The following is a 12,748-nucleotide window of genomic DNA, read 5'->3' as shown; positions in this document are numbered from 1 at the left end:
AATAATCCACTCATGAAAACAATCAGAGGTTAGATAGAGGACAATTTTGTTCCCCTTACTGGGTAATAATCTTTTCTTAAAGACCACTGACATCAAATTATTCTGCATGTGAATGAGGTTAGAAGCAAAAAACTCTAACTTGGAATGTGGAGCTATAATGAAATGTAACCACACAGTCAGTGTTCACTGTAAAGGATTTTAAATTTTCAAGAACAATTTTCAACATTTTGTTTTTCTCATAGAAATTGTATTGAAAACCTTGTGCTCAAATTAGAAACTATACAACTTGAAGATTTATTATAAAGCTATGGACAGCATAGTATTGGCCATGAATAGACAAATAAATAGAACAATGGGACAAAACAAATAGCTCCAGAAATATGCTCACATACATAAAACTTCTCACGAAAGAACTGAATACGTGAAGGTTAGCCTTTTCAACAATGGTGTCTGGCCTACGATATCCTCATGCAAGAGGCAAAGTGAAAAAAGAATGCAGACAGGTACTTTCACTTTTCACAAAAGTAACCTCAGTGGATTATGTATCAAAACTTAAATGGAAAAAACTGTAAAGATTTTAGAAAATCACTTGGACACAGACGTATATTGACCTTGTGCTTGGCAATAAGCTTTTAAGATTCAACACTAAAAATACCATGAGGAAAACAAATGGTACAATTTAAAATTTCTGCTCTGGAAAACACATTCATAGTAAAACATAGTGTTGAAAGAATGAAAAGCCACAAATTGAGAAGAAATATTTACCAAATATAACTGATAAAAGTTCCAAAATATGAAATCTTGATTTTTTAAAAATTATTTCTTAATCTTTTGATTTATTGTGATACTGGGTCTTGCTACACAGTTACACTTGTAGTGATCCTCCTGTCTCAACCCTCCTGGCACTGGGATTATAGGCATGCACCACCATCCTGCTTGGGTGACCTGACCGCATGTGGTACCAGGGATCGAATCTGGGTCCTTGTGCTTGCCAGGCAGGTGCTGAGACTGCTATCTTCCTAGTCTTAGAAATCTTAAGATTTAACAATAAGAAAACCAGTTTTAGACCAGGTAAAATACCTGGATTGAAGTCTCCCAAGATCATCTTCAGATGGCAAATAAGCTTATTGAAAAGCTCAATGTCACTTAGGTTAACTGCAAAAAGTAATGAGATGCCATTACATATTTACTTGGATCAATCCCACTGTGGTTACATCTCATCTCCATAAAGCCTTGGGTGCTCACAGGCAGGGCTTTCAGGAGGCGACCGGATTGCGGGGCGAAGTGCTCGCCAGTGGGTTGGTGCGCTGAGTGTGGCCCACAAGTCCTGTCTTCCACCTGGCTCCTCCTGCTTTCTGCTACCTGGCTCCCCTCAAGTGAGCAGCTTTTATTCCCTAGACCCCTCCCCCATGCCACTCCTGCTGGAGTCTGCTGATCATACAAGGACTGAAGTTCTAAAACATGAGCCAAAATAGCTCTCACCTTGTTTAGTTTCAGGTGTCAGGTATTTTGTACCAGAGATGAGCAAGTGACTAAGGTAAGTGCAAAACTAAGATAACCCCACACCTGATACTAAACGCCAGCAGGGACATGGACCAACAACTCTCATTTAGCAATAATGGGAATGGAAAATGGCCTAGCCCTTTTGAAAGATTTAAGACTGGCAGTTTGTTTTAAAGCTTGAAGAAAGTTTTATCATATGATCAGTATCTTGCTTAATTACTGGTTAAAGGGAATATGGATGATTCTATGAAAGCTCATTACTGACAACCCAAAAGTTACATCTAGATATTACAGTCAAGAGCATCTTTAAGGAGCCTCATGTCAGATTGTGTAGAAACACTGCACTATCTGTATAACACAGACAATAGTGAAGACTGTGGTTTACTCTTAGATTCATTTCACAAAATTAGCAGCACAAATACCTCAACTTTTGTCACTAAAGTTCCTTCAGCAATGTAGTGGGGGGGGGGGATTCCAAATGTGTTAGGAAACACTTTTCAATCAGAATTACTTTTCGTATTGCTAATGCTAATGGGACAGAAGTTACAGAACTTTTAATAGTTTCTAGATTTAATTTCTTCTGGTAGGAATGCCTAATTAAAACGACACTATTAGCGAACTTGCCCACCTTCAATAAAGATGGTTGGCTGAGATTAGTAATGTGCTCTGTGACTGCATGTAGCCTGAAGAGGCCCATTTTGCAATCTAACCCCTAGACTTGAACCAAGCTAACCAGATGAGGTGTGCAAAATGCACACAAGGTGTGTTAATCTCACTACTTGCATTATCCTAATCAAAGTCTTCTAATTAGTGAAATTGGAGGTTCTATTGTCTTTGTGCCATTTCCAACAATGGCTCTCAAACTTAGATGCTTTCAAGAATTTCAGACCTATTAACGCAATCTCCACAAGGGGCATTTTTATAAACTATTATTGTTTCTGAAACTTCTCTAGGCAATTTTGAGGTACAACTGGGTTGAAAAACAAATGCATTTGCCGCTTAATTGCGGGCTGGCCAGATAGCTCAGTAGGGATTAAAGTGCCTTAGACAGCTGCAGGGACGAGGGTTTGCTCCCCGGTGTGCCATGGCGTCCCGGCCCCTGGGGGCGTGCTAAAATGGTGACTGAGACCGGGTGTGGTGCCATGCGCCTGTAATCGCTTGGGAGGCTGACAAAAGGAGGATCCTTATGAATTCAATCTGTGTAGTGAGACCCTGTATTAAATGTTTTTTAAACCCCCCCCCCAACTTAATTTTTGAGTCCACGCCACTCTCTCCCAACCTTAGTAATATTCGCTTGAGAATGGATTGCACTGTTTTTTAATCAGTTCAAGGCAAGTCTAGTGAACTTGGATGCCTTACCACAAATAGGCATACTACTTTTTGTCAAAACTTTTTCTCCAGTAAAAAAAAGGTTCTGTAGGCAAGATGAGGGGATTTTTAAAATGTGATGGACACAGCATGCATAAAATGTTTTGAGAAACAGCTTTTCCCCTTCATCTACTGGCTGCATCCTGCCCAAGTTGCACTGAAACAATCTGGTGGTCCATTTCCTCACCATGAAGTTTTTCAGTCTTTCGGTCTCCAATCCCGTAATGAGAATGAGTTTAGTGGCTTTAAAATAGAGGATGGCACTATATAGAAAGGATATCATTATATAGAAAATGCAATTCTATAGGTATTGATACATGACATTGGTTCTACAAGTTTGTAAATTATATAACTATACACCAATAAGCACAGCTAACATTACCAATTTTTACTGCAGGCAGTAGTTCCACATCAATACTTTGTAAAGACCCAATACAAATACTCACCAAAATGTTTGCCAAGAAAATCTACCTTAAGATCCGTTCTGTCCAGAACATCAAGTACCAAATTATTGAGGCCACTTCAATAGGCATCCAAAGCACAAGTGTTAGGGACTTAGGTTCAGGATGCTGTACTCCACTAGCTGTTGGTGGGGCCTTCCATGACTTAGGTCCTAAATCTGAGTTTTTCCATAGGGTTGTGGGAGGACACAATGAACCTATATTGGCGAAGTGCTTGTGATGACACACAAAAGCGCTTTGAAATTGGCATTTCATGTCCTCTGCAACAACTGAACAGCTGGTCTACACTTTTTACTTTTTGCCTACTTAAAAAATCAAAATAATTTCCAATTTAGGAATAAAAACACACAATCCTTATAACCACAAACATTGCCATGCTCAACCCTTTGTGTACAAAATTTATGAAGTTTAGTTCTTTTAAGACTTTTAAGATACTTGCTGCTCATTTAGCACATTCATCTGATATTTTACTGAGTGCCTACACCCACCACATACCAGACATTGTGCTGAGACAAAGAACCACAACTGCAGAATCTGGAGACATAGAATTTAAATTTCTCCACGCTTCAAGAATTCTTACATGCATATAAATACAATTGAAATAACTCAATTTAAGTCACTGAAAAATAGCCAACATATTTACTTTAAGCTCTTTGTGTATAAAGGCATTTTTGCTTGGCTCAAATACAGTATTAAGATCTACTTAGACTTTAATACTAAGGATGAACCTGCTTAAATAATGTATAAATCTGTCATTTCTAGAATAGTTTCAAGACATTCTACCTGTTATCTCCTGAGAGCTAGCTTTATCATCAATCTTGGAATCATTCACTGTTAAGTTCATTCTTTTTCTGTGCACTCTGGGTAACAAACTGATCGGTATAGGAAAGGCATGCAATAAGGAAAGTATTTTTAAAACTAGATTTAAGTATCTGGATGACCCTCAAAGTATGTAAAAATATTCACCAAGATGACAAAGGGGTTAAGTGGACACATTCTAGAATAGCAGCCACCATGTCCCTGCTTTCTTCTCTGACAAGTTACCAGCAAGTATAACCAGGCAACAAAAACACGCAAAATTCCATACTGAGGTGCTCATGTATTAACTTTAGTGTCCACATTCTTTTATTCATATGAATGAGGTACAAAATGAAAATAGTGGATGGAAAATCATGTCTACTTGCAGCACAGAACATAAATAGGCTCAGGAGCAGAACCTAAAATCAAACCTATATAGGTCAAAATCTTACTTTGCCTTTTTTTTTTTTTCAGCAGTACCTTGGGCAATACTGGCATTATAGTTCTTATCACAGAGCCTATGAAACAATTAAATGAACATATGTAAGTACTTGGAATAGTGTCTGGCACATGGCAGGCACTTAACTGTTGGTATGGTTTAACATTTTTAATTTCTGTTCTTTGTACTAAAAATGACTTATAATTTTACTAGCCCGAAATATTTTTAAACATTCTTACCAACACTTATTGACTATGCACCATATAATACACAATCTACAATTGATACATAACAGCTTTCTTTACAAGATTGAGACAACCTAGTAGGGTATGTATCACGTAACATAAAAACTGATTATCAAGTTACAGTAGATAGACAAAGATAAAACCCTGTTAATGCTAGTTAACCACTGAACGTGAATACTCAAAACTGCAAATAAAAACAGCATTATTCAGTTGTAACATATCTTAAAATTGAGGAAGTAAATAGTACTTTAGAATGCTGAACGTTGCCAGTGTACTTATCTGCTAGAGATGTAAGCATATTTCTAAGATCAGACTCTTAATATTATACCCAATGTATGGGGTACACAGAACATCAACAGTGTTTCACTAGGACTACGATGATTCTTACCCAGAGGGTCTACCAGTATTTTAAGGGGTGGGGAGTGGCAAATACCCATGTTTACAATGTCATACAGATGACCTTGTGCACCTTTTAAAGAAGTATGCCTCTCGCCACATTTCATTTTTAAATACGCTGACAGAAGAATCCTTGCTATCTCCACAGCTATCATGTGGCTGTGTTCCTTCATTGCAGTGAATTTTCACTTGTGAAATAATTCAAAATGAACATTTTTTAAGACTTACAGTAACAACTGTTTCAATCACTCTTAATACTCTTTAGTTAAAACATCAATGTTTTAGGTGAGCTACATTTTCTTATTGTAGCATTACCAGCATTCCCCAGCCACTCAATTCTACTGTAATTTATACTTTCAACATTTTTAAGCATTTAAAAGCAGATATCAAACCTGTCTCTAAATTCTAGTCCCAATTTGCGCAGCCACACCTGAGACAATGACATAAACTTTAATGATTTAGCACTTCAAGCTGTTTCGATTTGTTAGATTGCAAATAACTGAAGTTTTTACATCTTTCATAATTTTTAACTTGACAATCTTTAGTTGCTGTATTTCCCAAAGTGTTACATATCATTTAACTGTCATCTGAAAATCTGAAATGCCAAAGCTTTCTTGTAAACAGAAAATTCCAAATCAGAAAATGAAACTCTTCCGTGCTCTGTGGTACACCCAACTATCATTGAAGTTCAGAGTTAACAATGTTTACAACAATTTTCATTGGCATCTTCCATCATATAAAAGTGGAAAATGTAAAATAAGAGTATAAGGTTTAATCTACAGCACAGATGGTCACAAAATAAGTTCAGTGAAAGAGTGTTTGTAAGTCTGAAAGAAAAATTGTAACTGAAGATGCATGGGGAAAATATTTATGTGGTGTTTTTAATTTCATATTAGAATTCCATTGTAACTTTACCATAAATGTAAACAAAAATTATCTTCTGAGACATGTGTTCTAGTAAATGTATCAACAATGACAGTCAATCCTGGTAGGTTGTTGAACATTATTACTAACACTTCACTTTTTCTACCCAACAGAAATCCATAGTGAAACACTTTGTCTTACGAGAACAAAAATGAAAATAAAACTGGCCATAAAAATACTCTGAAATTAAAGCAAACTATAATCCTCAGCCGATCAATCAGATAAAAACATTGGTGATAGTTGGAAGCACAGGATAAGTGACAGGAATCCTTAGCACAATGCACATTGTTGAAGACATCAATGATGCCTCTTCAGAGAACAGTTAAATATCCAGAATTAATCAGGTTTAAAAAATATTGCTTAAATCATTTTCCAAAACACAGCTGCAAGAACTGAAGATTTTGTTAAAACTATCAAGGTAATCATATTTATTGCATTTCTAGATTCCATTTTGAAACAAAATTAGTACCACAGTTTCACCAAAATATATACTTAAAATGTGTATGGATGTATGTGTGTGGGAGCCTAAGGTGTGTACAAACGAAGTGTAGGCTGTATGTGCTTTCAAAAGGCCTGAATTAAATATAACCAGCTGCCAATTTTGTGCTCTGACATATTTCAATCAGTGAGTATGTGTATACTGAATCCACTTATTGTTGTGTATAATTGATGAAATAAAAACACCATCCTATACAATCCACTATTAGCAGTGAGTACAACAGCAAATTATTATACAATTTATACATACTAAAATATTCTCTTTCTCTAGAAATAATTCAGAATGAAACCTAATTATTATAAGACTTAGTCTGGGAAATCTCAAATTACAACAGGGAAAAAACAAGTGCGGGTGTATATAACAACAAAGGTTCCTGGTCATAATGCTGTAAGATTAGTTAAGTGCAAGTAGGCAGAATAAAGCATGCTCAAATTGGATGCTCTGATCTTTGTATATTTATCAAACCTTTAAATTAAACAGGACTAAAGAAATGTTTTAAGTAGAGCAAGGTAACTGGAAGATTCGCATTTCCTTTGCCATTTTGTTACCCAACGTACACAGTGCGCAAAGCGCTAACAGGCAACGCTACAGAAACACATTTACACCAACACTGAAGACCTGGGGAAATGAAATCCAACGATTTTATTTTAATGAGCTGTAGTTTCTAATTTGTTTTTTTTTTTTTATTTTTTTTGTTTTCATACAGTATTGAAAACAAATGCGGCACATTCACATTTTCCCGAGGAACTGTAAAGATGATCTCTACAGGGATAAACGTTGTAAAGCCTGAAGCTCAATCAACTGATGTTGAAAACTCTCAAAGGGAGTAAAGGCTCGATCTGAATGGTCTAGAACATGTACTGTAATTTTAATAGAAGAGATGGTCGTCTTAATATTAATCATTTAAAAGAACTTCCCAGTCCATGCGAAGAGTACGGTCCAAGAATAAATCAAATTTCTGAATGCATTTTATGCTACATATGTGTACACTTTGCGATCCTCAGGTGTTCGTGCCAAATATTCTCTCTCAATAAGTCCTTCAATGCGTTTCTTAATAACAACTGGACTTGGCAAGAATCGAGCCTTCAACTGCTGAGTTACCTAGAAAAGAAAGTACAAATATTCTTACCAGAAGTTTCTTTAAAATTTCTACATACACACACACAAATTTCTGTCTTTGCATGGTAGACATGCCATTTTAAGACTTAGAAGTCAAACTTAATAATTTTATTAGCAAAATAAAAAATATAGAATGTTTACAAAGGAAGTATCTTGAAAGTGTAATGCACACTTAGACATCCTTGTATCAGGATGTGTGAGGTACAGCAGGGAAGCTCTTGAATTAGCTGGATCATATATTACTATGAAAATGTACCACTTCACTGCTTAACCATTCTAATGTCACTAATGTGCTGACTTCTGGGTTACTCTCGTTTCTTAGAACTTGGGTAGCAAAATGTGAGCAGGAGCACAAACTCTGGTCCAAGACTGTCTGGGATTCAAATTCCAGGACTACCACTACTACCCCAGGAACAGGGGAAGTTGCTGGGTTCACTTAGAAGTGAAGGGATACAATGCCTTAGAATAATAGCCACCCATATGAGGTGCTACTGTTACTGTTGCCATTCTGTTCTCCCATTGTACTGCAGCGCACTATACTGGGTTATTACTAACAGTAAACACAGCAGCAGTCATCATTTCCCTAATACTACTGGCCAATCATTTTGTACATATTAAGTTATTTAATTCTCTTAAATCCGCAAAGTAGGCCAGCTAATTTTATAACAGAGGAAAATAAGCCAGAAGGAAACTGACACTAATAAGCAGTAAATGACACGGCCAGCAGAGATCAATCTAAACCTTTCTGACCACAGACTGCCCCTTTCAGACCAACCACCCCTACGCCAGCTTTTCTTTTACTATGTGGATCTTCACTTCTCAAAGTCAAAATGGATTGATAGTTCTTTGAGATTTGAAAGAAAAATCTGAAATTTCAAAGATTACCCCTTCCCTCTGCAACTAAAATCAATCAAACTTCCAGGATTACCATTTCACTATAAACAAATCTGTTCTCCACGGACCTGAGACCTCCAGTCCTTTGACTTTTTCTTAGCTTTTCAGATTGTCCCTCCTTCCCTAGAGGGCTTAGACAGCACTTAAGATCACTGCAATGACCCCAAACCTTTACTTCTCCTGACTTCTTTAGTCCTATTCCATAATATCCTTTATCAAGCTACATTCTACATCTGCTAATTCATTTTATTTTATTTTATTTTATTTTTTTAAATTTATTTATTTATTTATTTATTGTGTGTGTGTGTGTGTGTGTGTGTGTGTGTGTGTGTGTGTGTGTGTATGTGGCCAGCTCAGCCCACCAGGGGGCGGGGCGGGCTGGCATGTGGTGCTGGGGGATTGAACCGTGGTCCCTGTGGTTTACTAAGCTTGTTCCAAGTAGGTGCTTTAGACCACTGAGCCATCTCACCAGCCCCTGCTAATTCATTTTAAATCTAGTTTCTTTCTATATATAACTAGTTCTAATACCATTTGTTAGGAGTTAATAAACTGCTTACCACAGCCAAATAGAGCCTGTTGCCCGATTCTGTAAAACTATATACAAATATAGCCACTCCCTACGTTTACATATTGTCTGCAGCAGCTTCCATGTTACAATTAGCAATTAAAAAAATTTCCCCAGCCTCTCGAAAGATGAATACAAATTTATAGACTCAAGTTCAGCAAGTTCCTGAACACCACTTTCCAACAAATAGTACTTCAAATTTCTGATAAGCTCCCTAAGCTTCAACCTGAGCGCTGTTCCATCACAACCTCATCTTGTATTTTACATAGGGAAGATAGGCCTTATCAGTTTAGACGTCGTCAAATTCCCACCCTACAGCACCTTACACTTATGTCACTCACTGCTTGATGAGCACACATTACCTGTACACTCCTCTGTATTTCAGTACCATTAATACATGCACGGCCACCTACGTTTTCTAGCCTATCCTCTCCTTTTCTAGACTCTGGTATTATCCCCTTATTCCATTTCCCCCATTTTTAGGCTTTCCTTCTTTATCATTAATCTATAAACATTCAATATCTTCCCATCTAGAAACAAAAGACTCTAAACCTTCCACCACTTAACTCCACACTGTTCTCCCATCTAGGATCTAGATGCTACAACTAGAACATGCACCCTTACTGGTCCAGTGCAAATTTCTTAGAAAGACTGAACTAGTTATCTAAATGCCCATAGGTCTTTAGTGCTCATTTATCTTGGTTTTTTCATGATTTTTCTGAAGTAATATTGACTTGCTCCTTGGTAATTCTCTGCCCCTTGTTCATATCACACTTTTTTTTTTTTTCTCCTTTTTACTCTTTGTCACTGTCATTTAAACATGCTTCAGAAGCACTTAGAGAGCTCCTTAAAACCAGATTACTGGGTCCTGCCTCCCGAGTTTCTGGTTTACTAGGTCTGCATGAAGACCCCAAATCTGTATTTTAACAAGTCTCCAGATAACGCTACAATGAAGCCTCTCCTGCAAGCTGACAGCTTTCCCTTGGGGTCATGCTGTTCTCATAGCTCCACACATGACAACGGAGGGTCTACTTGCCCTCTAGGATACCCTGAACAATTGAATTCAAACCCCTTATTTCAACTATGCTCCCTTGTAATAAATTTCAAATCTACCTCCCTGCTTTCTGATTTGTGATCTAGTTTTAAGTTACCTATCCCTGGACACAGCAAAATATAATAGTCAACTTTTAAAAACCAGAATAGACAACTAGAATATAGCAGCACATTACCCTTTCCTTTTTGTCTAAAGAGATCAATCTCTAGCTATCACTCAAGCTAGAAACATAGAGGTTCAACTGCTTCTGCTTATTTCCCACTATCACTTGACAAATCTTGTCAATTCTATTTCTCAGTTACCTACCCACTGCCCATTCTCTGCCTAGACTAGAGCTATCCCTTAACCTGTCTCACTGGCTCCTGAGCCTTCCCTCTTTAGTTTCCTAATGTGTAAAATGGAAACCTCAGAAAAGTTATTAAGTTTTAGAAATCCAGATGTTTGTTTATAAAAAGATAGTCAATACCACTGAATGTTTTCCATATTGTGACAAAAGTTACCATTTTCACTACAAATATTAGTTCTTAAATGTATATATATGTTGGTGCAGTTATGTTTAATTATCAGATATTTTTTAGTAAGTGTGACATGACCACAGTTTCAGTTTTAATCAATGTGGTAACAAATTTAAGTTGTTAATTGTATTATTCTGCTTTTTCTCCATTAATCCAGTATAGAAATTTTCTCACCTCTGCTACTAAAACATTGTGCTGCATCTTCTTCCTAGATTTCATTATCCGCACTATAGCCGCTTCTATCTCATGTTTTCTGTCATCATCAACTTTTTGCCTTGTTTCTTTCCTTTCTGGGTCGGATTCACCCTGTTTGGCAGCAACTAAAATAGAAATAATGGCAATTACCAAAAGTGTGACGCAAAACTCTAGCTTATAAACAGAAAATACTAAGCAAAGAGAAAAATTCAACTTCCGTATACACATTCTCAAAAAGTAAAGATTTAATGTTCATTTTAGCCCTAAATTATTTTCAAAATTGAAGAATTTAATTTTAAAGAAATGATAAAATTAGTTTATTTTTATAAAATAATTCCTTTCCTGGAAGAAAAAATGGTAACAGTGGTAGTAAAATTCAACAGTAAACAATTTTCATTGCTTATAACTAACTTCCAGACACCAACTACTATTCTGTCACCATAGCCTCAAATTACACTTCACTAAAAAGTGTCATAGGTGACTATTTGCTGACTTGTCAAAACTGTAAAAGGAACTTACCAGTGACGTAATTCACCTGTACCTACTGCCAAAATCTCCTTGGATTCTACTATCATTTCTCGTCACAAATTCCTTACCACAAACTTACACTATATTCCAATCTTTAAGACAGTTACACTCTCCTTCAGTATAGTCTCGAAATCAACTACTAGAGTGGTGCATACACAAGTTCCTTTCTTATACATTTGTTCTAATTTAAGTAGCAAAGAAGGCAAGCTGGTAACCGATATACTGTTACTGGGCCACTGAAAGGAGGTAGAGGAAGGTTCTGGAAGTAGAACCTGGAACATTACAAAGCACATGAACTCTGCTGACTTAGGCAAGGGCACGGCAGTGAGAGCGCAGACTCTAGAAGATCCTTCTGTTGTGCACATCCATTTAGCTGTTTCTAATTAGAACTCTGTGTTTAGTGATACAGTGGTCGCTCATTCTTATAAACCTTTCCCATGCTTTTAAAAACATTTCTAATGTTCTTAACCATTTTCTTTCTTTTTCTTTTCTTTCTTTTGCGGAACCGGGGATTGAACTCAGGCCCTTGCGCTTGCCAGGGAAGTGTTTATTCTACTGAGCCATCTCCCCGGCCCCTTTCTTTTTCATTTTACGTATTTGTTACAGGGTCTCACTACACAGCTCAGACTCTAGTGATCCTCCTATTTTCAGTTTCCCCAGGCATGTGCCACCATGCCAGAATTGGTTGCTGGCTCAGTGAGCCCCAAGGGTGGGGCTGGTGTGGCATGTGGGACTGAGGCTCGAACCCTGGTCCCTGTGCTTGTCAAAGCAGGCACTTAGTCTGCTGAGCTATCTTATCAGCCCTCTTAACCATTTTCAAAACTCATAAACCTACATAATTTTAACAACACACATATACTAAATGGTACTGCAAAATCCAGCAACATAGTTCAAAAATTTGCAATAAATAATTTAGATTAATATTTTTTGAAAACCCAAGAAACAGTGAGTCTGTGAAATCAGAGCAGTGAAATAATGAGGGACTACTGTACTGCTTTCAGAGTCATTCACTAAGATAACCAGTGTTATCTTACTATGTCCAGGCATTTACATACACGTTTATATGCATACAACACCAAAAACTAATTTCAGGAGGAAAAGATTATTTGCGGTAATATTAACACATGATAATATTAATGGCCTGACAGGACAGAATCTGGGGTTAGCTAGTATTAAACAAAGTGAAGCTGGGTAATTCAGGTATCTACATCCCCATTTATTTTCCGCCAAATCTAGGACATAAGC

At 37.0% G+C, this 12,748-nt stretch overlaps 1 protein-coding gene across 2 annotated transcripts in view; it reads right to left on the bottom strand.

Annotated features, from left to right (window-relative positions):
• Nucleotides 1–7,249: 7,249 nt before the first annotated feature.
• Cul3 (cullin 3) overlaps nucleotides 7,250–12,748 on the bottom strand; it is a 65,422-nt gene continuing 59,923 nt past the window's right edge. For both annotated transcript variants that reach the window (XM_023723046.1, XM_023723045.1), the window contains exons 14-15: nucleotides 10,955–11,100; nucleotides 7,250–7,734 (exon numbers count right to left, since the gene is read on the bottom strand). In XM_023723046.1, coding sequence (XP_023578814.1) covers nucleotides 7,603–7,734; nucleotides 10,955–11,100 — 278 coding nt within the window. In that variant the 3' untranslated portion in view covers nucleotides 7,250–7,602. The remainder of the gene's footprint in view (nucleotides 7,735–10,954; nucleotides 11,101–12,748) is intronic.

The sequence above is a fragment of the Octodon degus genome, unplaced genomic scaffold, assembly GCF_000260255.1.
Source record: "Octodon degus isolate 3935 unplaced genomic scaffold, OctDeg1.0 scaffold00096, whole genome shotgun sequence".
Lineage (NCBI taxonomy): Eukaryota > Metazoa > Chordata > Mammalia > Rodentia > Octodontidae > Octodon > Octodon degus.
This window is presented reverse-complemented; position numbering and strand designations above follow the sequence as displayed.